Raw genomic sequence first — 26,351 nt, forward strand, 5'->3', positions numbered from 1 at the left:
CATCTGACTAATGAGTTAATGAAAGTTTGACATCAATTTACATGAAACAAATGAACTGTTAATTGATGTCTTGTCATTCCAAATGGTCACTTTCGCAAATAATGTAACCCCACTATCTTTCAGTATAGTTTATCATAACTACATCTCTGTTGTAATGTGTGATTTGAGAGGTATGCTACAACACAGAGGGTTCTACAGAACTTTACGTGTGAATGAATGAGTGGGAAAACTGAAAATAAATGCTGCAGTCTGAAGTGCAGATTCATACTGGGTGGATATCATTAAAGGGCAGCTATGCACAGAGAACCACTGTGTTCTGTACTTATCATATGTCATTGAAACTTGGTAAATATTCTAATGCGTTAATGTAGAACCCATTCAGGCTGTGGAAAAAATTAGTTCCAGTTGTGCCCACTAGGTGCAAATCTAGTGCTGTGAATGGAAAAAAGTCATATCAAAATGTTTCCATATGTCATGGATTAGGAATGGGGTGTGGGCAGAAAAAGTGAAACAAGTGAGAAGGGCATAATGTTGATTTTATTGTTAACTGCCACTTACACAATTTGGTCAATGTATGCACCGGAGACGTTGATGAGATGCCGCATACACAAAATGGTGTGATCAGCAGTTGCATGCAGCAGTGTCGGTGGCATTAGAGCAATGTGATACTGGCCTTCAGATTAGGTAGCTATCCAATGTGTTGCTGGTAAATGTATTCTTTTAGCTATCCCCAGAGCCAAAAATCCACATGGATTCTCATCAGGTTTTCTTGCAGGTCATACATCTGGAAAACTTCTGGAAATAACGCGTTTTTGGAAGGTTGTATTAAACAGATCTTTAACGGGGCAAGTTACGTGAGGTGTTATCCCATCTTGCATGAAAACATTGGTTCCCACACAGCTGCACTCCTCCAAAATAGGAATCACATGCTGTACAAGAGGTCTCGATAACGTGCAGATCTCATGTTACACCTGACAGGCGCTTATGGTGGATTCTCTTCAAAGGAGGACATACCACACAGTCCCATAGGAAGAGTGCAGTGGCTCTTTGGGCACCGCATGTGGTTTAACATTACCTTAAATTCAGCAGTTCTTTGTATTCACTGCACTCTTTATCGTAAAGTGTGCCTCGTCACTCCATGAAATATTGCCCGGCCACATGTCACTAACTACAATCTGTGCTGGAAACCAAAGAGCATACTGTTTCAGTCACTACACTGTCTGGATCTTGCACGGGTACCAGTATATATGGACCAAACACTTTCCGTACTGCTGACCGTGAGATGGACAAATTTCATGAAACTGCAGGAGCACCAGCACTGTTGAGGTACATGCTGCATGGTCAGTTAAAGCAACAGCAACCTTGTCAATAACTTCCATCAGGATAGGATGCCTTCCTATTACCAGGTACCACACCAAGCTCACCTGTGTTTTCAAATTTCATTATCATCTTCTTCAAAGCATTTAATGACCTTGGACCTCTCCTCAGACCTGTCAGGCGACAATACTATCTCTATGCAGCACTGTAATTGCTACTGTTCACATAAAACAGTTTCACTAAGAGTGCAGTCTCTCTTCTCGATAGCCATATTGTTCACTCACATCATGGCCTGTGAAATGACAGTGTGAATGTCATACTGTCATACAAACAGTGTACAATGCCAGATTTGCACCTGGTGGCCAAAATTGGAACTAATTTTTCTCCACAGTAAATTATTTCCGCATGAACGCATAAGCATATGTAACAAGTTCCACTGTCATATAATAATTCTCTCTGTGACTAACTGCACTTTAATTACACACATCAAAAAAAGATTTTGCATTACCTTGGTTCCAAGAGCTCCAGAACCTTTACAGAAAATTGGAATCATAAACATCATTTGCTCCTCTTTTATTGCTCATGAAAACCACACACTGCATGCTGCACCACCATACAGCGAGACCTTCAGAGGTGGTGGTCAGATTGCTGTACACACTGGTACCTCTGATACCCAGTGGCATGTTCTCTTCCATTGATGCGTGCCTGAATTCATCATGGCTTACTATCCACAAGTTCATCAAGGCACTGTTGGCCCAAATTGTCCTCCTCTATGGCGATTCGGTGTGGATCCCTCAGAGTGGTTGGTGGGTCACTGTCCACAAACAGCCCTTTCCAATCTATCCCAGGCTTGTTCGATAGGGTTCATGTCTGGAAAACCTGCTGGTCACTTGAGCAATGTCATTATCCTGAAGAAAGTCATTCACAAGATGTGCACGATGGGGGCGTGAATTATTGTCCATGAAGACAAATACCTCGCCAATATGCTGCCGATATGGTTGCTTTGTGGGTCAGATGCTGGCATTTACATATCGTACAGCCACTGTGGCGCCTTCCATGACCACCAGCAGCATACATCGGCCCCACATGATGCCACCCCAAAACAGCAGGGAACCTCCACGTTGCTGCACTTTCTGGACAGTGTGTCTAAGGCGATCAGCCTGACCGGGTTGCCTCCAAACACATCTCGGACGATTGTGTGGTTGAAGGCATATGCGACACTCATTGGCAAAGAGAATGTGATGCCAATCCTGAGCGGTCCATTTGGCATGTTGTTGGGCCCGTCTGTACCGCACTGCATAGTGTCATTGCAAAGGTGTACCTCGCCATGGACGTTGGGAGTGAAGTTGTGCATCATGCAGCCTATTGCACACAGTTTGAGTCGTAACACGATGTCCTTTGGCTGCACGAAAAGCAGTGTTCAACATGGTGGCATTGTTGTCACAGTTCCTCTGAGCCATAATCCGTAGGTAGCGATCATCCACTGCAGTAGTAGCCCTTGGGCGCCCTGAATGAGGCACGTGAGCGACAGTTCCTGTCTCTCTGTATCTCCTCCATGTCCGAACATCATCACTTTAGTCCACTCCAAGATGCCTGGACATTTCCCTTGTGGAGAGCCCCTCCTGGCACAAAGCAACAATGCGGACATGATCAAACTGCGGTATTGACCATCTAGGCTCAGTTGAACTACAGACAACACGAGCCGTGTACCTCCTTCCTGGTGGAATGACTGGAACTGATCGGCTGTCGGACCCCCTCTGTCTAATAGGCACTGCTCATGCATGGTTGTTTACATCTTTGGGTGAGTTTAGTGACATCTTGGAACAGTCAAAGGGACTTTGTCTGTGGTACAATATCCACAGCCAACGTCTATCTTCAGGAGTTCTGGGAACCAGGGTGAGGCAAAACTTTTCTTGATGAGTGTATAACTACATGGTATGAAGGCTTATACTCATTAAAACTGTGATCAGATGAACATAAAACAATTTTAAGTAGTTTTGAAAACTATAATTTCTTTTGTAAAAGTTAATAAACAAATAAGATTAAAATGAGTTTATTTTAAATAATTCAGAACTGTATGCGATGGAGTAATTGATTACTGCTAAAGCTTGTAAATACCAAAGAACAGACTGTAACAGGCATGATTAAGAAGCCATAGGAACTAATTGATGCACTTCAGAATATAAAGTTATTGGCTGTGAGAAAACACATGACAGAATTAGAGAAATATGTGATTATGAGCTAGATGCGAAGAATGTTAGATCATTTAATCATTAAACATCTATAAAAACTGATGTTTTGGTGTTTGAAAATTTGTTAAGTGATCACAGCTGGGTAGTTCTTATTTCAAACCAGACTTAATTTTTCATTCAGGCATATATCAGCTGGATTTAACATTCACAAAGCAAGTTTTCATTGTTATAAGGGCTCTCCTGTCATGGGTACACAATTTGTAATGTGGGAAGAAGTAACTTCATCATACAAGGTGGCAAATAAAGTAGCCCAACATTTGTTTCTGTTCCAAACAATTTATTTCAGTCACGATACAGGAAGGTAAAATGGAACCCGTGTAAAAGTTAAATGAAGGTTATTTACTGTGAGTCACACATTTGATGTGACTGCTGAAACATGTAGTAACTTTTTGAGCACCCAATTTTGTGATAACTTAAGGATGAAAATCCTCAGCACTTCCACAGGCCACAATGATTAGCACATCCTAGATTGCAGTTAGATTTGAAGGGGAAACCTTTCTGTGCAGAAATTAGTAAATGAATCATAAGAATTCAAATCATAACTATTCGGATGCCCAGTCTGTTCTTGCGGATGATGACCTGCAAATTTATTTAAAATGAAATAAATTAAAATTGGCAGTCAGAAATTCTGAAACAGTATTTGGTCTGGGAGGCCATCCCACATAAGCCATTCATTTCGTAATTCTAACCCTTAAGCAAAAGCAGAAGAACGAAAATGGTAACTAGTATGATAAGGCAACATTCCAGTTTTCAGTCTGCTCAAACTTTTCAGCATTAGATTGTGTTATGATCACCCAGATGAAAATGTGATTCATTTGAAAACCAAACATTTTGGAATGATATTTTCATTTACAGCCATGCTAATGCCATTTTTTGTTGACTGTTACATCCAGTAAATCTTGTTCCAGATAGAGGAAGTTTTTCTAGTCCGATTAAAATAACTTGACAGTTGACACTTCACACGTTGGAGCTAGTTTTGGTTTCCTTCAGTCTTTATGCTTAACATCACACCCAAACCTTTGCCATTGCCAAACTGCCCAACAATTAGTTCACTTCAGATTCCTCCTCCAGCTTTCATTCTTGATGTGTTTGGATCCCAAGTCCTGGGTCAGACCCTTTTGTTTTCTATTTCATCACACGGTAACTTACAACAAAAGCAACACGCGCATATGTGCTCTCTCCCTCTCTCTCTCTCTCTCTCTCTCTCTCTCTCTATCACACAAACACACACACACACACACACACACACACACAATGATGCTAATGAAATACATGTTTCATACACAGCACTAACCAAACGCTGCTATATCATTCTGCACGAGACGCAATTCCATGTGATTTATACAATTATTATAATCACAGAGATTGGCTTGCATTGGATGAGCTTTGTACGACATTGTGTGAAGCTGAATTTTTGAAGTCTGTCAATTTATCATTGTGACTCAGACATGAGAGTCTTAAATATAAGAGCCTTATGTACTGTAATGGCATAGCTGAGTGATTAACGTGTAAACTTCACGGGTAGAAGATTGAAGGTTTGAAAGTCATCAAATGCAGCAAATTTTTTTATTCTTCTAAATCTAATTGAAAGGCTTTGATTATTATTTTTATTCAATTAACTGGTTTAAATGTAATTTTATTTTGTTTCTAATACTTCGCTATGTCATTTTCATCATCGTATTGACCTTTTATTTTCTCCCATTTTTCTTCCTATCATTCTTTTTTCATTTGTAACCTGCTTGTGTAACATATAATCTGCAACCAAGTGCCAACTATAACTGCTCATTGCTTAGTAACATATAATCTGCAACCAAGTGCCAACTATAACTGCTCATTGCTTAGTAACACAGCACCCCGTGTAACCAGTGTGAGGATAGTTTCAGGTAACCAAAATTACAGTTCAGTTTAGCTTTAAAACTGAAATTTTGTTGCAGAAGATGAATGTGCAAACAAAGATTTTATGAAATTTTTCTGTCTTGAGTTCATTCGCTGAAGTTAGCCTAAATGCCGTGAACAAAGTGATTGTGGTTTTAGTGGTTTTAGTCCTGCTGCAGATTATCTATCACCGTTTTATCAGATGCATTGCACATCATGAGAGTGTGGTGAGGTTAGGGCACGAGTTTAAATTCCAGGCTAGAAAACCCATCACATACCGCAGTTCATTCATTGCTCACTTAAAATCAGCTCTTGACAGAGCATCCCCTATTTTCATCACACCTCGTGACAGCTGCTTCTAACATTGGTCCACATTATATGTTAACAGCACTTGTGAAGTGACCTGCTGTGTTCGTGTGTTGTCTATAACCGAGAGGTAGCTGGCAACGGATGTGGCAATACTGTAAAGGCAAGTGACAGATGTCAACTATCAAGTAATTTTAATCGAACTGTAGAGGAAACACCACACTTCTAGAATCAAATAGAAAATCCACACAGGTTTTGAGGTCGTGAGAGATACAGTAGGATAGAATATGAGGGGAAATTAACAATGAAACTTGAAAGCCTGGAATATTTGAAATGGCAGGGACGGCATTAAATGCACAAGTAAGGACAGGGAAAACAGACAAAGAAAGGAGCCAGAAATGGACAGTTCCAGCAGAAAAAGAACAAGTCAGGACAACAAAGCTGAACAGTGGTAAGGACAAAATACAGGACAGAAAAGGAAGTAAGAAATCCATCAAGTGTAATAAAGGGACGGAAGAAAGAGAGGCAAAACAGGAGTGAGTAGCATAATCTGAAGTCAGTCAGATGGTGGGTTCCTTGTGCTAACCTCTGACCTGTAGGGGAGGATCCATATTGCTTGTGTGTTGTAACTGGCACATGGATCACTTAATTTCCTAACATTCCTCTTAGTTACTACCAACTATAGACCATCTGAAAGCAAACTTATGACTTCATTCCGTCACCTACATAGATTTTTCCATTTCTTTATTTTTAACAGTTTTAGAGTTTTGACACGCACTGAGAAGGCATCAGCTGTGGCATGATTTCGAAATGCCTGCAGAATGTTTAACCTACATCTGAAATATATTTCTCAAATGTGTGCATTTTATCTTGAAAGACATTGGCTGTCTCTCAGATAGTCAACTAGCAACCACCTAAAAGTTAATGCGAATCATCTTTCCTCTATACTGTAATCAGTTTCATACAAAAGTAAAAGTACACAACTCTGTAATTCCATTCTTGCATTCAGAATGATTAGTTCCTTTCTCCCTAAGGACGCCAACAGTTTTCTCTCATAATTTAATAGTTTTGTTGATTGAATTTCCCAAGTTATTTTAACAATTTTAAATATAGTTTTATTGGGGTTAAGAAATAATGCTATTAAAATGCCTGATAAATATGCATTTATGCAGTGTAAATTCACTAGTGCGTGTCTTAAATTAGATTATGTTAATTCTAGCACAAATTTTTATTCTAGCATAAAAGTTTATTGGTTAAAATATCTGTTCTATATGTTCCTTCGATGCTGCAACAGCTGCTGCCTTCTCATTGCTATTCAAAACTCTAAAACTATTAAAAATAAAGGCAAAGGCATCATGCTTTTCTTTGCAAGTGTTGGTCAGCAGTTATGGGTCATGGATAAGGATGAAATTTTGCACATTTTTTGTTGCAAAAAACCTGCTCTTGAAAATATAAACACTGAAGCTTTCTATTTTGTTCAAGTCTTATTTTCATTAGAGAATGATGAGCTGGTTGAGTGGGGAAGATTTAGAAACATCATACTTTAAACTATTGGTGAAGAAGTGTTTGACTTGTTAGCAGAAAAAGTACTAGTAATATTACTTATTTTGCAATAGCATATCTTGGTCTTTTGCTAGGGATTATCATTGTGAAGTGTTGTTTTGCGTCTTGCAAATAACAGGTCTATTTGCATTTCTATCTCGGAATTAATGTCACTTATGTAAGAAAAAAGGTTAGAAGTATGTATCTTCACATTGTTGTTATCTGTTGTAAATCCTTCTTCACTAGATTGCGGGATCCATTGCTGACACAGTACACACTGCAAAACAGAGAGTTGTAAAAAAAAATAACTTGCATAGTTCCACTATCTTTAGTTTCAGTATTCTATGTCCTGAAGTACGTAGAGTATCTGGGAAATCATTGAAGCGTTAAGAAATCACTTCTGTTTCTGTTGTCAAAGCACATAGGCTAAACAAGCTTTCAGACTCAATGACTTTGCAAAAATATGAATTATTGTTACTGCAACAAATAAACTATAGCTTAAGCAAAAATGTGTTGGTGTGTCACACTTGCAGTACTAAAAACCTGTATTTTGAACTAATTATGTTAATTTTCTTACATAGTTATTTATATGTACTAGTACACATCATATTAGAATTGTTGAAGCAGTGGGAAACAACGTGATTCATAAATTTAGGTGAAGCTAAATATTTTTAAAAAAATTTTTAAGTGCTTACAGACTGAAAATAGTTTAAAACATTGTCCTCGGTTACTTTCTAGCTCAAACTATTCAATATTTCTGCATTTTTAGCAACTCCTTGCTTATCCTTTATTTGTAGGATATAATTATTCTTCATCACCTTGGGTGATATTGTTTTTAGCATGTATCTTTATGTGATAAGGCTTTTTTAGTTTTGTCCTCTTCTTTGAGTTAGCATTTTATGTATGATTATTTATCCATTCATTTATTTCATGCTTAGGTTGCGCAGCAACATCGGTTAGAAACCTCACTCCTCGTAGCAACGAAGGACCTAAATCAGCCTCCCTTGAAGATTCTCTTGATTGTCTCAGCTCAGAAATGGTGAGCACCTCTCATACTAGTACATACATCCACATAAATAGTCATAGAATATGAGTAGACTATTTCATTTGAGCAATGTGTCTTGTGAATGAATATGTAGGAAGTAATTATGTCCTTCATTTAAATAGGCTGCAGGACTTGATTTGCTCAGTTTTATGAAATGCAAAAAATGTCGTGGAAGTAATGTTTGAATGATTGTATCAGCTTTGTTGTTTCTTCCTCTCTACTTAATTTCATATCCATTAAACCTAAAGGAGTGAAAGGGGGGAGTGCTTGTTACAAATAGTGCAGTAAAAAATTTTGAGACTCTAAGATTAAAGTATGAGATTTGTGTTTTTTCTGATTAGTGGTAGGGAAGAAGCTACTAATTTGAAATGTCTTTGTTTACTAATAATAGATCCCATCTTTTGCAACGTAGTGTTGAGTGGTAATGTAAGTATGTGATTGGTTCCTAATTTACGTAACAAAATTTGTGGTGGAATGAAACAAGAATAATCAGTATGTTGTGTGGTTGGTGGCAGTTTTAATGTCATCATTTTATTATTATTCAGATGTATGACTTCATTTAATTGCATCATTTATCTCTGTACTTGGCATATCATATCAGCATTCTTAATTTTTGGAGAGATTTTCTCTCTCAAAGATTTTCATATGTTTGGTGCTATACGTCTCTCACAATCTAGTCTCTTATTCTTCAGTAAGCTATTGAAGGAGGACACAAACTGCTTGGGATGAAATCGTAATAAGACAAGTGTAGGAAACTTCTCTCATAACCTATTCATAAGGTAGGCATGAGCACCAAACGAAGATCCCCTTTATCAGCCTTACAGAATATTGTTAATTTATGATGTGTGTAAGAGGAATGGGGAATGGCAAGTCAGTAAACTGGAACTGTTCTAAGATGAAGGGAATTGTTTTGTAATCTAGGCTGAGAGGACACAAGAAAAGTATCATCATGGGAAAGCATACTGCACAAATCGTAAAATGTGGTGTCGAAGGGAGTGGGTAGTTAGTAGAGACTGAAGAGAAGTTTGAATGGCAAACTGAGAAAGTTATCATTAATAGACAAATGGCTTCATTAGTGAGAGGGGTACCCATGTATTTAGTGGCCTTAAAATTAATAGCAACTATTACATCATGGTTTTGAAGATAGAAATTTGGCTAACATTGAGGAAAGTATGAAATAACACAGTGAAAGTAGCAAGACCTGATATGTGTGAAGTTTAGTTACTACAGGAAGAAAGTTCACATGATATGTTTCAGGAAAGACTGACTGAACATATACAGACAGTCCCAATCAGTGAAACTTTATAACTTGAATGAAATAATGTAAAAAAAAATCTTTGGACAAAAGTAGTCAGCAAATTTCTTGACAAGAAGGGGTTAAGCAAACACATCAGAAAGTAGAAAAAAAAAGGAAAAACCAATAAAAGATAAACAGGCAACCCATCATAAGTACCTCCAGATGGGGGGAATGAAGCTTATATAACATATAAATAAAAACAGAATTCACACAGAATATTATGTGATAAGCACCAGAGGGGTGGTAGAACAGATTTGTTAGCAGAATAAAGGATAATGTGCACAGGCCACAAATAATGAGGTACATAATAAAGAAATGTCTTAGCCAAGAAGGAAGGGAAGAAGTTAATCAGAATTTAAAACCAGTCACTCACTGGGTACAGTATTACAAAAAGCTATGATTTGGCGACATCTTCAAGGAAGTAAAAACAAACTTGGAAGAAAGAAGTGTTGATTACGTAACAATTAAAAAACTAGAAAATTTGCTTAGGACATCAAAAAACTCTAAAGCGATTTGTTTCGGTGGAATAACTTCAGAACTATTGAAATGTGCCAGTAAATCCTTTAAAATTAACATTGTTGCACCTATTTAATACATGCTGGCACTGCTCCAAAATTCCTTATAGCATGAGGAAAGCATAGGTGATATCTACATTTTAAAAAATTGAAAGGAGAATAACAATAGACAACTGGGGGGCAAGTTTATTAAACACCACTCATAAAGTATATGAAAAACTAATTAATGAAAGATTACGTTCTACGTCAGATGCTATGTTGGTTGAAGAATAAGCAGGGTTTAGAAAGGATCAGTCATGCATAAACAAAACACTTTGTTTGAAAATACTGATTAAGAGAAGAAGAGAATTCAACCATGAGTCACACACCTGGCATTCATTCATTACAAAAAAGCCTTTTGGCAGTCAAAAGATCACTCCGTTGTGATATCGTGATTAAACGAGGGTATCGTCTCCATCTTGTGAATGTCATAAAAAGCTCATGCCTGGGCACACAAATAATATTTAAAACAGAAAACCTGCTGTCTTATGACTTGCCAATGATCAAGTTGTTATTGAGCAAAAGGAAGATTACATGTTGAGATCCTTATATAATCAACATATCTGCTTGGGATATAACATGTAAGTCTCTGCACAAAAGAAAGAATATAGCCTTTAGACAGAAATATACAGTCCGAACAAAAATAATTCTTAGATAATAGATCTATTGAATGAGTGTTTCACTTCTAATACTTTGGCTGTGATATAATGACACTGATCATGATCTTGATAACAAACTAACTACCAGACTAAATGTGCAAGATGTGGTCATCATTCTCATAACAGTGAAGTTTGCAATATAAATGAATTGTTAAATGCTGAGTGATGAAGTGGAAGTGCATAGATCCCTTCTGGTGCATTTGATGTGTAACATGGTAACACGGGTTTCTCGCTTTGGCACTCAGTTTGGTTAGATAGTCAATTCTGCTATGTATCCCTTATTCTTATTATTATTTTCTCACACAACCAGTCCTCTTCTTTCCTCTACAGTTTGTCTTCTTTGTATGTGTATGCAAAACATTATCATGTATTGTACAAATAAAAATATTAGCTATGTGATAGTTCTGCGTGTTCCAAGTAGTGCAGTTAGTCACACTGAAAGCACTTCTGGCAGAGTTCTGTGTTGATAACCAAAAATTGCTTTTATTTTACTACAAAGTTCACATCTACTCTCACAGTGGAGAAAATAATACAGTGCATAAATGAAGACATTTCCTTGCAGGAGTGTTACGCAGGAAATACAATGTGGTTGAAAAACAGTGAGGGGCTTGAGGATGAGAGAATAGTGCCCAAGAAGGATGAAACAAAAATTATAAGAAATGAAAAGAAATTCATAAGCCTAAGGACTTAGGGGATTTGGAAGAGCTCAGAAATTATTGGCGGAGAGGGTTGATATGGTGACAGAAAAGGGAGAGGGGGGGAGGTGGAGGAGGAGATTCTGGAGAGGCAGGTAATTGTGGAAACTGAGACTAGAGAAGTTGCAGGAGCATTTCATGTGCTAGAGATGTAAGTCTCATTTGCACAGCTCAGAAAAGCTTGTTTTGAAAGGCAGAGAGGATGAAAGGGAGGATCTAGTGGCAGAAAGTGGTAAAGCATCAGTTACCTTTGCAACTGGATATCACATTTGCCATTAGTAACTCACATAAATGAGCAGCAGTTGTTTGCATTGGCCACACTGAAAGCTATGTAACTGCTGTATAATGTAAATGGAAGAAGTAGATGCTTCCACAGTTCATTGCAGTCTTTAACGTAGCATTTATTGACTCTGTATACAATTTGTTTTCTTCTCCACTTGGATTATAGTATGACAAGTGCCATTTTGTTGAAAATGTATTCATTTTCCACTGTAAAGGTGATAATTAAAATGTTTGTGGGACTTTTGTTGCCTGTTTTATTTGTGAGCCTATTTGTAATTAAAATTTTTAGTAAAACTTCTCAGATGAACTTATGCTAAACACTGTGTTTTTTTATCTTTGTCTCTGTTCTCTTGAGATACTTACTATGTTGATCAGCTTCACAATTCCTCTCCCTTCTATACTTTTTTCCTTGTCCTATGCCCTTTTGCCCTTGCTTTCTCTCTTAACTTCTCCATGTCTGTATATTACAGCTGGCCATCCTTCTGTTACCTTTTTCTTGTAATCATTTTCTTTTTGATCTTTCAAAACTCTGTTAGTCTTCTGTATTACTGCTTCTGTATTAACAAAAATATTGAATGGATAGATAGCTACTCACCACATAGAGGAGGCATACATTACTACTTGAGAAATATACGCAGTACAATCATGCTGACTGTTGTCTTCATTTGAAGGAATTCCATATTTGCTGCTAAGTATTTTATTTTAAGAATGTGTCCTTCATGTAAAACTTTAATATTGAGTATAGGCCTCAGAGTGCTTCTTCAGTTGGAGTTGACATCAACATATAGTCCAGTTAATATAATTTTGATTTGTTATTATTAACCTAAATTATTCCAAGGAAACTTTGGTATGGCGCCTTTGGTGATAGACAACCAGTTCTTTCTACTATACTTGAAAACTGCATTTCTTCTTTTTAAAAAACTATGTTGTAGAATATGAGATTTCAGCAAAGAAAAGGATGGGAAGTAGAGGTATAACCTTAACCCTATACCTGGCAATATCCCTTGGGACCAATTACCTTGTTTTGTTTTGTAGCAATGGATACACTTTTATACACATTTCTGTGTCCTTTCATTATCAGGTACATTTCAAATGAACATCAATATCGTCTTTACAAATCTTATAATTGCAGTTGTTAAATATATCATTACAAAGGTATTAGTCATATACATATTTATTTTCTAAACCCTTTTTTTTTCCTATTGTAGTGTTCACCCACAATCTGTGTTACACTGATTGGTAATGGACTTATTCCATTCAAACTTGATTTCCATTATATATATATATATATATATATATATATATATATATATCTTAATCTTGTTACTAACGCAACTGTTTCTGTTTTTGTTGTTGCGATTCTTTCTTAGTTAAGCTATAATTTCATTATGTTGATACAAATTTCCATTTTCCTAGATGCAGTTTTTGGTATCTGTGTAATTGATCTTACAGGCCAGTGCTACAACCCTTTTCTTTTTTTACACCATAACCAGCTTCATTTTTCTGCTGTATCACAACTGCCATAATTTGTCTTCATAGAATTTCTCCATCCTGTTTCTTTACTTTGTTATCACTTCCCTCTCTATCTTACTGTCTTCCTACCCATATACAGTATTTGATCGAAAGTTTCCAGTCATCCACATGTAATGTAGAATTGGCCAATAGTTCTCACGAGAGTCAGACATGCCAGTAAAAAGGAGACAAAAAGTGTTGCATTGTTGGTTGAGAAGCAGCTACACAACTTGCCCACTAGTCATTTTGTGTGTCCTGAATAACAAATCCATGAGGAACATTTCAACCAATCTAAAGCTGCTGAAATCAACTGTTGGTGATACGATTATGGAGTGGAAATGCAAAGGAACAACCACAGCAAAACCAAGACCAGACAGAGCTCATGTACAGATGGACAGGGACCATCAAACATGGGGGGGGGGGGGGAGTTGTGTAAAAAGAATAATAGTATTAAATCAGGGGAAGGAATCACCTGTAAGCTCCAAAGTGCTACCAATTGTCCAGCTAGCACAGTGACTGTGGGCAGGGAGTTAAAGAGAATGGGTTATTTTATGGCTGAGTAGCTCATCATAAGCCACACACACATTTGTGTATTCAGTGTTAAACGACACTTGATCTGGTGTAAACGGGTATACCACTGGTCATTGGATGACAGGAAATGAAGGATTCGGTGTAATGAATCACACTATACCTTGTGGCAATCAGATGGAAGTCTTTGGGTTTGGCAAACATTGGAGAATGTTAACTGCCATTTACATATAGTGCCTCAGTGAGGTATGAAGGAGGTTGTGTTACAGTATGGGGTGTTTTTCATGGTTATGGTGTGGTTCCCTTATTGTGCTGAAAATGCTAAATGTGGCAGGATATTAAAGCGTCACGCAGCATTTTGTATTGTGTTCATTAGAGGGACAGTTTGGAGATGATGATTGCTTGTATCAGCATGACAGTGCACCCTGTCATAAAGCATCATCTGTGAGGCAGTTACATTCCTCAAATGGACTGGCGTGCCCAGATTGCCACCCTAAATCCAGTGGAACACCTTTGGGATGAGTTAGAATCCAACATCACTACCTTCTCTGGTTTCGCCGACCGGAGTGGCCAAGCGGTTCTAGGTGCTACAGTCTGGAACCGCGCGACCGCTGCAGTCGCAGGTTCGAATCCTGCCTTGGGCATGGATGTGTGTGATGTCCTTAGGTTAGTTAGGTTTAAGTAGTTCTAAGTTCTAGGGGACTGATGACCTCAGCAGTTAAGTCCCATAGTGCTCAGAGCCATTTGAACCATTTTTTTCTCCGGTTTCAACTCTTGAGGAAGAATGGACTGCTGCTATTCCTCCGCAGGCATCCAGACACCTCACTGAAAGAGTCTCCAGTAGAGTTCAAGCTGTCATAAAGGTGAAGGGAGAACACACCACAAATTAAATTCCAGTAATAACGGTCTGGATACATTTGATCAGATAATGTACAAGTCTTTGTTTTGCAAGTTTTGATGTGTCATTACTTTCAGTTTTTCAGTTTAAACTAACTTTATTTTGATGTTCAGTTCATGCACAATCCATTTTGACTATGTGCTCTAATTGTTAGTTACCTACAGAAAAGGAAACAAGAAGAAATTCTAGAACACATCAATAACATTTACAGAATGTCAGCAGCATTCTCTCTGAGCTGTTCATATCTTACCTCTATCTTACATGTCCATCGTAACATTTCTGCCTAATAATGTCTCATTAGTCTTCTTACCACACCCGTAACATTTCTGCCCAATATTAATGTCTCATTAGTTTTCTTACCACATTAAAACATATTTTCTCTGTGTGTTCTATCAGTTAAGAACCTAAACTGATATTGTGTACTCCAGTTCATGTTCTCTGCATCACGTTGCTTTTGGCTGTATGTTTGCTATAATGTATGTGAGGAACTCTTAATGTAAAGTCCACCATTCCTTCATCGTCCCATTAGTTGGTTTCCTATCAGTCATTTTAGTTGGAGAAACAGTGGAGATGTTAGGCATAAGGTATTAATATCTCTCTCAAATTATTGCTATGTGACAACATTTTTAGTTGCCACCTTACTGATGTTATTTTAATCTCAGCTTTCTATTTCTTGTGTTGTGTACCCCAACCAGCATAAATTATGGATAGCGAATGTATCAATTTAATAAAGTGGGAGAAGTCAGAATTAAATGTACATATGTATTTAATGCTTCATATTAATGTCAGATCTGATGAGGCACATGGACAAAATGGTGGAATTTTTTTCCACTACAATACAGTTGCAGTTGTTCTGAAATTCATAATGTAATACATTTTCTTTTTGTTGACGACAGACCCGATTTTCTTAAATATTCATACCGCACTGCAGGTGCTCAGAAATAAGTATCATTTCTGCTTATAAGCCATTTATTTTTTGCATTGTGAAGGCTTGAATGTGAGTGGATATCCACAGCTTGTAAAAATGGAAGAGGGGAGTTATATAATTAGTGGTAGATAGAACTGTTGATTCTTTACTGTGACCCAGTTTGTGCGAAATGGATTGTGGCTATAAATTTCTAAGAAATATTTCAGTCACTTTCAAACAAATTTAAACAGTGGAGAATCCAGGATGGAATAATTACAGTACAGGGTGTACATAAAGTCTGGGAACACTTTCAATTATTTATTGCACAAGAACCAAACAAAACATTGTACAGATATCATACATATGTCATTTTGAAGAGAAACCCTGAAAGTTGTTTCCTCCCCCTTCATGTATACCGCCACAGTGTAGTTCGGTAATATTTGCTGATGGTCAGTGCTAGTCGCAAACATGGCAATTTCAGGTGCAGAGCAAGCTTTCTGCATGTTGGAGTTCAACAAAAACAAGTGTGCTACAGCTGTTCAAAGGATGTTTATAACCAAGTACAGTAAGAAGCTACCAACAAGGAAGGCCATTTACCACTGGCTCAACAAATTCATTACGATAGGTTGCTTGTGCCCGGCAAAGAGTAGTGGACATCCCACTGTGAGTGAAGTGAATGTGGAGCGCGTACGAGAGACATTCAGGAGTAGTCCAAAGAAATCGAAATGGCTCCAATGACAGTGTGGAGAGCCCTTTGACAGAAGCATTCGTGGGTACCTGAACACGGAGCTGCCACATCGATGGATCGGTTGTGCTGCAGAAGGGGACAGCTGTTTCATGAAATGGCCTCCCCGATCACCAGATCTCACTCTGTGTCACTTTTTTCTGTAGGGACACATTAAAGATAAGGTGTATGTACCGCCTCTACCACATGATGTAGCAGAGCTCCAGGATAGAATACAGGAAGTGACTGTCACAGTCGACAAAGCCATGCTGGGACAGGTATGGCAAGAATTCGATTACCGTATTGACGTCTGCCGGGTCACTCATGGTTTGCATATTGAATGTTTTTGTAAAAAAAAACTTTCAGAGTTTCTCTTCAAAATTCAATATGTGTGACATATATACAATGTTTAGGTCTTGTGCAGTAAGTACGAGGTGCATTCAAGTTCTAAGGCCTCCGATTTTTTTTCTAATTAACTACTCACCCGAAATCGATGAAACTGGCGTTACGTCTCGACATAATCGCCCTGCAGACGTACACATTTTTCACAACGCTGACGCCATGATTCCATGGCAGCGGCGAAGGCTTCTTTAGGAGTCTATTTTGACCACTGGAAAATCGCTGAGGCAATAGCAGCACGGCTGGTGAACGTGCGGCCACGGAGAGTGTCTTTCATTGTTGGAAAAAGCCAAAAGTCACTAGGAGCCAGGTCAGGTGAGTAGGGAGCATGAGGAATCACTTCAAAGTTGTTATCACGAAGAAACTATTGCGTAACGTTAGCTCGATGTGCGGGTGCGTTGTCTTGGTGAAACAGCACACGCGCAGCCCTTCCCGGAGGTTTTTGTTGCAGTGCAGGAAGGAATTTGTTCTTCAAAACATTTTTGTAGGATGCACCTGTTACCGTAGTGCCCTTTGGAACGCAATGGGTAAGGATTATGCCCTCGCTGTCGCAGAACATGGACACCATCATTTTTTTCAGCACTGGCGGTTACCCGAAATTTTTTTGGTGGCGGTGAATCTGTGTGCTTCCATTGAGCTGACTGGCGCTTTGTTTCTGGATTGAAAAATGGCATCCACGTCTCATACATTGTCACAACCGATGAAAAGAAAGTCCCATTCATGCTGTCGTTGCGCGTCAACATTGCATGGCAACATGCCACACGGGCAGCCATGTGGTCATCCATCAGCATTCGTGGCACCCACCTGGATGACACTTTTCGCATTTTCAGGTCGTCATGCAGGATTGTGTGCACAGAACCCACAGAAACGCCAACTCTGGAGGCGATCTGTTCAACAGTCATTCGGCGATCCCCCAAAACAATTCTCTCCACTTTCTCGATCATGTCGTCAGACCGGCTTGTGCGAGCCCGAGGTGGTTTCGGTTTGTTGTCACACGATGTTCTGCCTTCATTAAACTGTCGCACCCAAGAACGCACTTTCGACACATCCATAACTCCATCACCACATGTCTCCTTCAACTGTCGATGAATTTCAATTGGTTTCACACCACGCAAATTCAGAAAACGAATGATTGGATGCTGTTCAAGTAAGGAAAACGTCGCTATTTTAAGTATTTAAAACAGTTCTCATTCTCGCTGATGGCGGTAAAATTCCATCTGCCGTACGGTGCTGCCATCTCTGGGACGTATTGACAATGAACGCGGCCTCATTTTAAAACAATGCGCATGTTTCTATCGCTTTCCAGTCCGGAGAAAAAAAATTGGAGGCCTTAGAACTTGAATGCACCTCGTAATTGAAAGTGTTCCCAGACTATATGGACACTCTGAATTATGAAAACGATAGATTAATACTCACCATACAGAGGAGACGTTGAATCACAGACAGGCACAACAAAATGACTGCTGAACATGTAAGCTTTCAATCAAAAGGCCTTCTTCTAAATTCAAAATGGTCACCAAAACAAACTACATCCTCACTCATAATTAATTCACCTTTGAAGGTATCACCTACAGACATATCTGTGGCACAAAAACAGGCACCTGCATGGCACCATCGTATGCCAATCTATTCACAGGCCATCTAGTGGAATCTTCCCTAACCAATCAGAATCCCAAACCTTTCACTTGGTTCGGGTTCATTGATGACATCTTCATGATCTGGGCTGAGGGTAAGGACAGCCTAACCGTATTCTTCCAGAATCTCAACACCTTCTCACCCATTCATTTCAACTGGTCCTCCTCAAACCGACAAGCTACCATCCTCGAAGTTGACCTGCATCTCAAAGATACATAAGTACCTCCATCCAAAGCAAACCTACCAACCATCAGCAGTACCTCCTCTTTGAGAGTTGCCACCCATTCCATACTGCTGAGACCTTCAACAGATCAAAATTACATTCCCAACCTTGTATATAAACACATCTCCCGTGCCTTGTCTGCCCAGTTCCACCACCTCTCACATTTCCACCATCTGGCCACAAAGGAGCGCTCCCCTTGTGATTCATTACCACCCAGTACTGGAACAACTGAATCATATTTTCTACTAGGGCTCTGACTCTCTCTCCTCAGGCCCTGAAATGAGGAATGTCCTACCCACTATCTTTTCCATCCCTCCCACAGTGGTATTCTGCTGTCCACCAAACACATGCAGTATCCTTGTCCATCCTTACTCCTCACCTACCCCAAACCCCAACCCCTTACCTCATGGCTCATATCCCTGCAATAGACCTAGATGCAATATCTGTTCCATACATACTCTTACCAGTACCTACTCCAGGCCGTTACAGGCATCACTTATCCCACCAAAGGCAGGGATACCCGTAAAAGCAGTCATGCCATTTATGAACTAAGCTGTAGTAACTGTGTTGCTTTGTATGTGGGCATGAGAACCAACAAGCTGTCTGTCTGCATGAATGGCCACTGCCATACCATAAACAAAAAGCAGCTGGACCGCCCAGTTGTTGATCATGCTGCCCAACACAAGTGTGCTTCTCGTCAGTGACTGCTCCACAACCTGTGCCATATGTATTTTTCCTATGAATACCAGCTTTCCTGAATTGCTAGGTGAGAAGTCTCCCTGCAGTATATCCTACATTCCTTGCAATATATCCTACGTTCCCATAACCCCCTTTGCCTCAAATTTCAATAGCCCCTGTCCTTCACCCACATATCCTCTTGTATGCTCCCACTCCAATACTGTACAGCATTCTATTCCACCAACACACCCACTAGTCTTTTTTCCCTCCTCGACTTCTTTCCTTTCCCGTTCTTTGTCTCCCTCCCCCCCCCCCCCCCCCACACACACACACACGAACTACTCAACTGCACCTAATGGCCTTACCCTGTCCCCACCACATCACTGTATGCTCATCCTCCCACAAGCAACACTGCACTTTTCCCCATGTGTACCATGCTATCCTTCCCCCTCCCCACCCCAACCTCCTCCTTACCCCAACCTCCATCAGATTGCTTCTCCCCCCCCCCCCCCCTTCCAATCAGTCTGTTCTCAGCGGCCAGAGAGAGAGAGAGAGAGAGAGAGAGAGAGAGAGAGTGTGTGTGTGTGTGTGTGTGTGTGTGTGTGTGTGTGTGTGTGTGTGTGTGTGTTTCCTCCTTTAAATGAAGGCCTTTGGCTGAAAACTTAAATTGTTTTCACAATATTGTCAGATAGACTTAAATTACTTTATACTGTCTTCCTCTGTAAGTGCTAAAGCATTATGTATGAGAAAGACTTCATGTTAAATATACTTATCACATTCCTAAACGAAATAGTTGCATTAGTTGTGTAGTCATAATTCCTCCCAATATATGCCGATAATGATTATTTATTGATTTTCAAGGTACTTAGGTGGCAGAATCGTAATGATCGTAATAGTTGTGGTGACACCAAAATAGTTCTGGATTGGGAGCTTTATGTGTTGTAATAACTATTTTAACATTCCAGGGATAGTTACTCAACATAATGACATACAGGGTGCACTATAATTGTCCTTACGAACTGAGTAGACAATATTTTGAATTGTAACCCAGCTGTTTGCAAATATGCTTTCTGTGTAGGTATGCAGCAGGTTAATCGTGGCATGTGCTAATGGCAGATCAGCTGATGTCCTACCCCTCTAACCTGGTTTGAGCCTCATTCCCATGTATGTGGATGTCAGAGGTGGTATGGAGTCTTGAAGGTGGTACGGATGTGGTTGTTGGTCATGATGTGGTTGTTGGTCATGCAGAACATACAAGATGGTACTGGGAGCAACATCCATTGCATACACAGTTGCTTGTGTACTCGTTGACAGGTCCTCTTCAATGTGATGCAGTACGGCCTCTTCCAGTTTGGGTGTGCTGCGTCTCCTTGGAGAACCACAGTCACACCTGCTGATGGTGAAGGTACTCCTTTCTGGCCATTGCATAATTGTGGCATAAAGGGTATGCAATAGAGTCAGACATTGTGGGTAATGAACTTGATAAAGGCGCAAATGTTATGTTTTCAAACATGGGCTCCAATTTGTAATGTTGTCTACTCAGTCCCATCTACAAGTCCAAGCAGTTTGTTAGAGGAATTTTAGAGCACCTTGTATAAATCAACTGTGCTATTTCTGTTTTATTATTTTCAACCATGGCATGCAAATAGGTTGGGAAACATTTTTCAGTCTTATGTCGAATTGAGCTATCATTTTTGTGCATTAATATCCTTGCTGTTAATGTTTGCTATCTGCTTTTCACACATTTTTGCTGGCTTATGTTGCATAAATTACTATTGCAAATATTGAGTAAACTGTTACAAGGAATCATACTTTTTCAGAGCATTTCTATCATGGTGTATGCTCCTTTTTCTTTCTACTTTTTGAAATGGCTGACTCCAATTGTTGTGGTTATCATAAGTATTTGTTTTTTTCTGTGTTACTTTGATTCAGGAAAAGTTGTTATGTGTTGTGTTTGTACACAAAAACAGGACAAGATTTAAAGTCTCTCACCATTACAAGTTGCAGATAGCAGAATATGTAAAGATGGGAATTCATGCTTTCTTGGCAAACGTCAATGATGAAGTCTTTGTAATCACCAGCCTAGTCGAGGTGTCATTCTGTGGTGGTGTTTTGACAAATTAGCTACTCTTCATCTTCAGGCGAAGTGTCAAGAGTCATGTCTAGTTCATATCTTTAGAGCAGCTAGACCATAGGCTCCTCTGTCTCTTCCGCAGTGGTTGGGACTATCACATGCCTCCAGAAGGGGTGTCATGGACTCCCAGCAAAGGGAGGGTCATGGCGACACATCCTGGTGCTGCCTGTCTGTTTCATCCGCGGCCTTTACTGCTTTCACATATGAGTGCTCTTGACATATTCTTGCTAGAACTACATCCTTTGCAGAGCTCAGTTGAAAACCATTATCCCATTTGATAAGATCATCAAGAACCCATATCTCCACTGCCTTTTTGATGATCAAATCCCAGAACCAGTTTGTCGGGCACAACACCTCTGCGAAATACACCGTTGTCTTTGGCTGATACATTGCTTGCCATACTCGCAACTGATGCTTTAGTCTCCAGGTGTCCATACTCTGAGTTTGTCTTTCATTGAGCCATGCACATTTTGAATTTAGCCAATGAGGGGAAAATAGTTTTAATGTTATTGTTCTCCAATATCCTGGCAATCTTGGCCATGGATGCCCCATCATACGGAAGGAGCACCAGACACTTTATGTCTTATTCCTGATTTTCAATTTTCTTCTTCTGCTAGACTGGAGAGCATGTCTTATCTGCATCTCTGGTCTTGCGCATGGTGGAACAGTCTCCATCAGAGTGGTCCCCTATACTGTGTTCATCGTAAGAGTAAACTTGACGTAAACTACACCATGTATTCTTTCCATGTTTGTGGGAATCGCATTAGATTTTGTTTCACATGGATTGAAAGCCGACTGTCACCAGTACAGTCGTGTACAATGACAGGGATATGTTTTATGCTGTGCATTATGCACATTTCGACTGAATGATAATGTGGGACAACAGCTTTACCTGTGCATTTAACGTGGACAGCAAAGGCCAGCCAGCTGGTCCAGTCAGCTGCAGTTAAGATTTAAACAGAGATTAGCAGAGAAACACCATTGCTTCAAAATGTCAATTTTTGAACAGAATAAAATAATATTCGGCAAAATTCCAGCAATACTGCACACTTCTTAGGGAACCAGACAGAAAACATAACATGCTCTCAGTCTTAGTTAACATAGTATTGTAATTAAAAACAAAAATAATGAAAATTCGTAACTTAAAAACATGGTAATTTTTCTGTGTGAGCTATGTGTGACTCAAAACCATATTGCAGGGATTTCATTGTACAGTTAAGTAATGAAGCCACTGAAGGTACTACAGTCAGTTGTCTGGTAACTTGGAACTCTTTCCATATCAAGATCTGACAAATACATGTCAGTACTGGAACTGTCATCTGCTACAGTGGTAATGAGTCAGCCAGCAGTAGAATTCATTAAGCTATCCAAGTGCCACATTAGCCCCTCTTCTTTTATGAAGTACCATCTTGTATCGTGCCAGCATTCAGTAGTGATGTGTGACAAAGCTTTGTGTGCATTACTTCCAGTATGTCTGGCAGCTTAAACGTCCTGTTATTTCTCACAACAAATCACTTAACTTTGCTCCAGATCAATTCTGTTTGGTTGTTATTGCAGTTGTACACTAGCAACTGTAAAAATACAGTATTTATGGTGTGCTTTATACCATGAAAATTGTTGTTTTCCATTTTTGTAGGATGCTTACCATTCTGACTCATGTTAGACTACATCTGTGGTATAAAAAAATGGATGTAGTCCAAATGAAGAGTATTTGATTTTTCATTTTTGCCCTAAAATTTAAATTTGTGATATTTTATTAATTGAAATGATTTTGGATAATCAAGAACTTATATTTGCAATGGAAACTGCATTTCTGTGTGCACTATGTAATTAGAAACAAGAATACATACATTTTTCATAAAAATTATGATTAGATATGTGTTAACTAACATATGTTTCATGGATTTTGCATTTAGAAGACATAGTTAATTCAAACTGAATGAAAAAAGGCCAAATTGAGATGCAAACCATCGATCTATGAACTATTCCTGTTCATGAACCTACAATGGTACCAATTCTGCTATTCATCACATCTATAATAAATGCCTTAATTTTAGTAAATAAAGTCCTCGGAAATCTTTGTAGCTTATTTTTCTCTGTAAACCTGTGAAAAACTTTGAGAACAATTTGTTTCTGAACATTTTTAACTACATGCATGTTTCACTAGGAAGCAGGAAGCAGTGTCAGCCATTTTCAGATTACGTATCAGTAGCACCCAATAAAAACTATAAGGCTGATGTATGATTCAGAAAAACATTGATGGCTATTAATACATTTAAATATCTTAAAGTTACATTTGCCATAAAATAGGAACAAGATACCTAATAATAAATAAGGATATATTTTTGAGAGTGTAACAACATCAGTTTAAGTGTGCTACAGCTGCCGACCACTCATTGCGTTTGTGTTTGTTTACATCAGGTTTATTCTTATGATGAACAAATTGTAGTAATGTCAAGGAGTCATCTAATGCTACCCATTTGAAGAGAGACATGACGTCAAAACTGACCAAATCGTCCTTGTCCAAATTTATCATCTGAAGCAGCTTCATAAACTCAGTTGAGTCGTTGACATGGTGTGTGCAGTGACCTATGAAAGGCTTTAGTAACTGCACTAGGTGTTTAGTTATTCTGTATGTTGCTGAATTTATCATGTACACTATTGGACATAGTGAAACTTCCTTCTTGTGTATCCTTGGGAGGCCATATAACTGTGGTGGTATCAGTGCACAACACCAAGGATTTGAGGACCATCATCAATTTGATCGATAAGGAACTGGATGAGGTGACAGCACCTGACAAGGATTACATTTTGCAGTGCCAAATGAGAGATCTCCAGCAGCATCGAGCAAGCCATTCAGAGGCTTCCCTCTTTTACTGCCAAAGATGTAAGAAGGGAGACCTGCAGTGTCCCTGACAAAGCAAAAATGCCAAAAACTAACATCTCCAAAGCAGAATTCAGGGAAATATGCAACCTCTGAGAAGGCAAACACACAGTCATCCTAGCAGCTGATAAAGGCAGTGCAATGGTGCTGCTACAATCTGTTGACTGCTGACAGAAGATTGAGATGCTGTTACAAGACACAACTTACAAGCCAGTAAAAAAGGATCTAACACCAGCTGTGACCAGGAGTACTATTTCACTTCTAAACAATTCAGGAATGGACCACACAGCACCGATACCACTGCAGCTATATGGCCTCCCAAAGACACGCAAGAAGGGAGATCTGCTACATCCAATAGTGGATGCAATAAATCCACCAACATATGGAATAGCTAAACACTTGCATAGGTACTGAGGTCACTGTGCACACCATGTCAAAAACTCGACTGAGTTTGTGAAGGTGCTTCGGGGGATACATCTGGACAAGAGTGATCTCCTGGGCAGTTTTGATGCCACGTCTCTCTTCACACGGGCGCCTCTAGAGGACTCCTTGGCATTACTATGGAGCCACTTTAATGAAGGCACTGTGGAACTGTCCTGCCACATGCTCACTACTGCCTACTTTATAAGTGGTGAAAAGTTCTACCAGTAGTTAGACAGAGCATCGCAAACCTGTATATGGATCACTTGTAGGAAACTGCTCTCAAAACCACGGGTCTGAAACCAAAGACATTCTATCGATATGTGTACAACACATTTGTCTTGTGGCCTCATGGTGAGAAAAACGTGCAGAAATTATTTAACCACCTTAACAGCATACACAACAATATAAAGTTCACCAATCAGGTAGAAGAAAACGGATGCATGTCTTTCCTCAATTTCTTAATGAGGAGGAAAATCAATGGCATGCTGTGACATTCTGTCTACAGGAAAAGGACACACACTGACCTGTACCTAAATGCCAATAGCTGCCACCGTCAAGTACAATGCAAATCTGTGCTCACCACACTGGTGCACAGAGCATGAGACATGCAACAAGGAGACTCTACCCACTGACTTGCAGCATCTGCAGCAAACATTTCACATGAACAGAGATACAGATATGATGCTCTCTCCAGCTGAGCAAGAAGAAGAAATAAAATGACAATCTATATCTACATCTACATACATACTCCCCAAGCCGCTGTATTGTGTGTGGTGAAGGGTACCCTGTACAATTACTAGTCATTTCCTTTACTGTTCTAGTCACGAGTAGAAGGAGAGAAAAACAATTCTCTACAGACCTCAGTAAAACCCTAATCTCTCTAATCTAATCTTTGTGGTTATCAAGCGAAATATACTTTGGCAACAGTAGAATAGCTCTACAGTCAGCCTCAAATGCTGTTTCTCTAAATTTTATCAGAAGTTTTCCTCAAAAAGAACATTGCCTTTCCGCCAGTGATTCCCATTTAAGTTTCCTAGGCATCTCCATAATACTTGCATGTTGTTCGGACCTACTGGTAACAAATCTAGCAGCCCACCTCTGGATTGCTTCAGTGTCTTCTTTTAATCTGACCTGTGTGGATCCCAAACACTTTAACAGTACTCTACAGTGGGTTGCACTAGTATCCTATATGCAGTTTTTCTTTGTAAATGAACCACACTTTCCTAAAATTCTCCCAATAAACCATAGTTGACCATTCATTTTACCTACTACAATCCTTAGATGCTCATTCCATTTCATATTGCTTTTCAATATTACACCTGGATATTTAATTGATGTGACTGTGTCAAGTAGCACACTTCTAATACTGTATTCAAACAATATGGGTTTTTTTCCCACTCATCCGCATTAACTTACATTTTTCTGTATTTAGAGCTTGCTGCCATTCATCGCACCAACTAGAAATTTTGCCTAAGTCATCTTGTATCCTCCTACAGTCACTCAATGCACCACAGCATCATCAGCAAACAGGTGCAGACTGCTGCTCACCCTGCTTGCCACATCATTTGTGTATATAGAAAAA

The 26,351-nt window shown here is 39.2% G+C and overlaps 1 protein-coding gene across 8 annotated transcripts in view; it reads left to right on the forward strand.

Annotated features, from left to right (window-relative positions):
- The window catches only part of LOC124555023 (phosphatidylinositol 4-phosphate 5-kinase type-1 alpha), a 319,011-nt gene that overhangs the window by 277,467 nt on the left and 15,193 nt on the right, over nt 1-26,351 (forward strand). For 5 of the 8 annotated variants that reach the window (XM_047128770.1, XM_047128771.1, XM_047128776.1 and 2 more), the window contains 2 exons: nt 8,231-8,331; nt 11,410-12,083. In XM_047128770.1, the coding sequence (XP_046984726.1) occupies nt 8,231-8,331; nt 11,410-11,538 (230 nt within the window). In that variant the 3' untranslated portion in view covers nt 11,539-12,083. Of the gene's footprint in view, nt 1-8,230; nt 8,332-11,409; nt 12,084-26,351 lie in introns of those variants that run through there. The other 3 variants (XM_047128774.1, XM_047128773.1, XM_047128775.1) reach the window with 1 other exon arrangement.

The sequence above is a fragment of the Schistocerca americana genome, chromosome X (assembly GCF_021461395.2).
Source record: "Schistocerca americana isolate TAMUIC-IGC-003095 chromosome X, iqSchAmer2.1, whole genome shotgun sequence".
Lineage (NCBI taxonomy): Eukaryota > Metazoa > Arthropoda > Insecta > Orthoptera > Acrididae > Schistocerca > Schistocerca americana.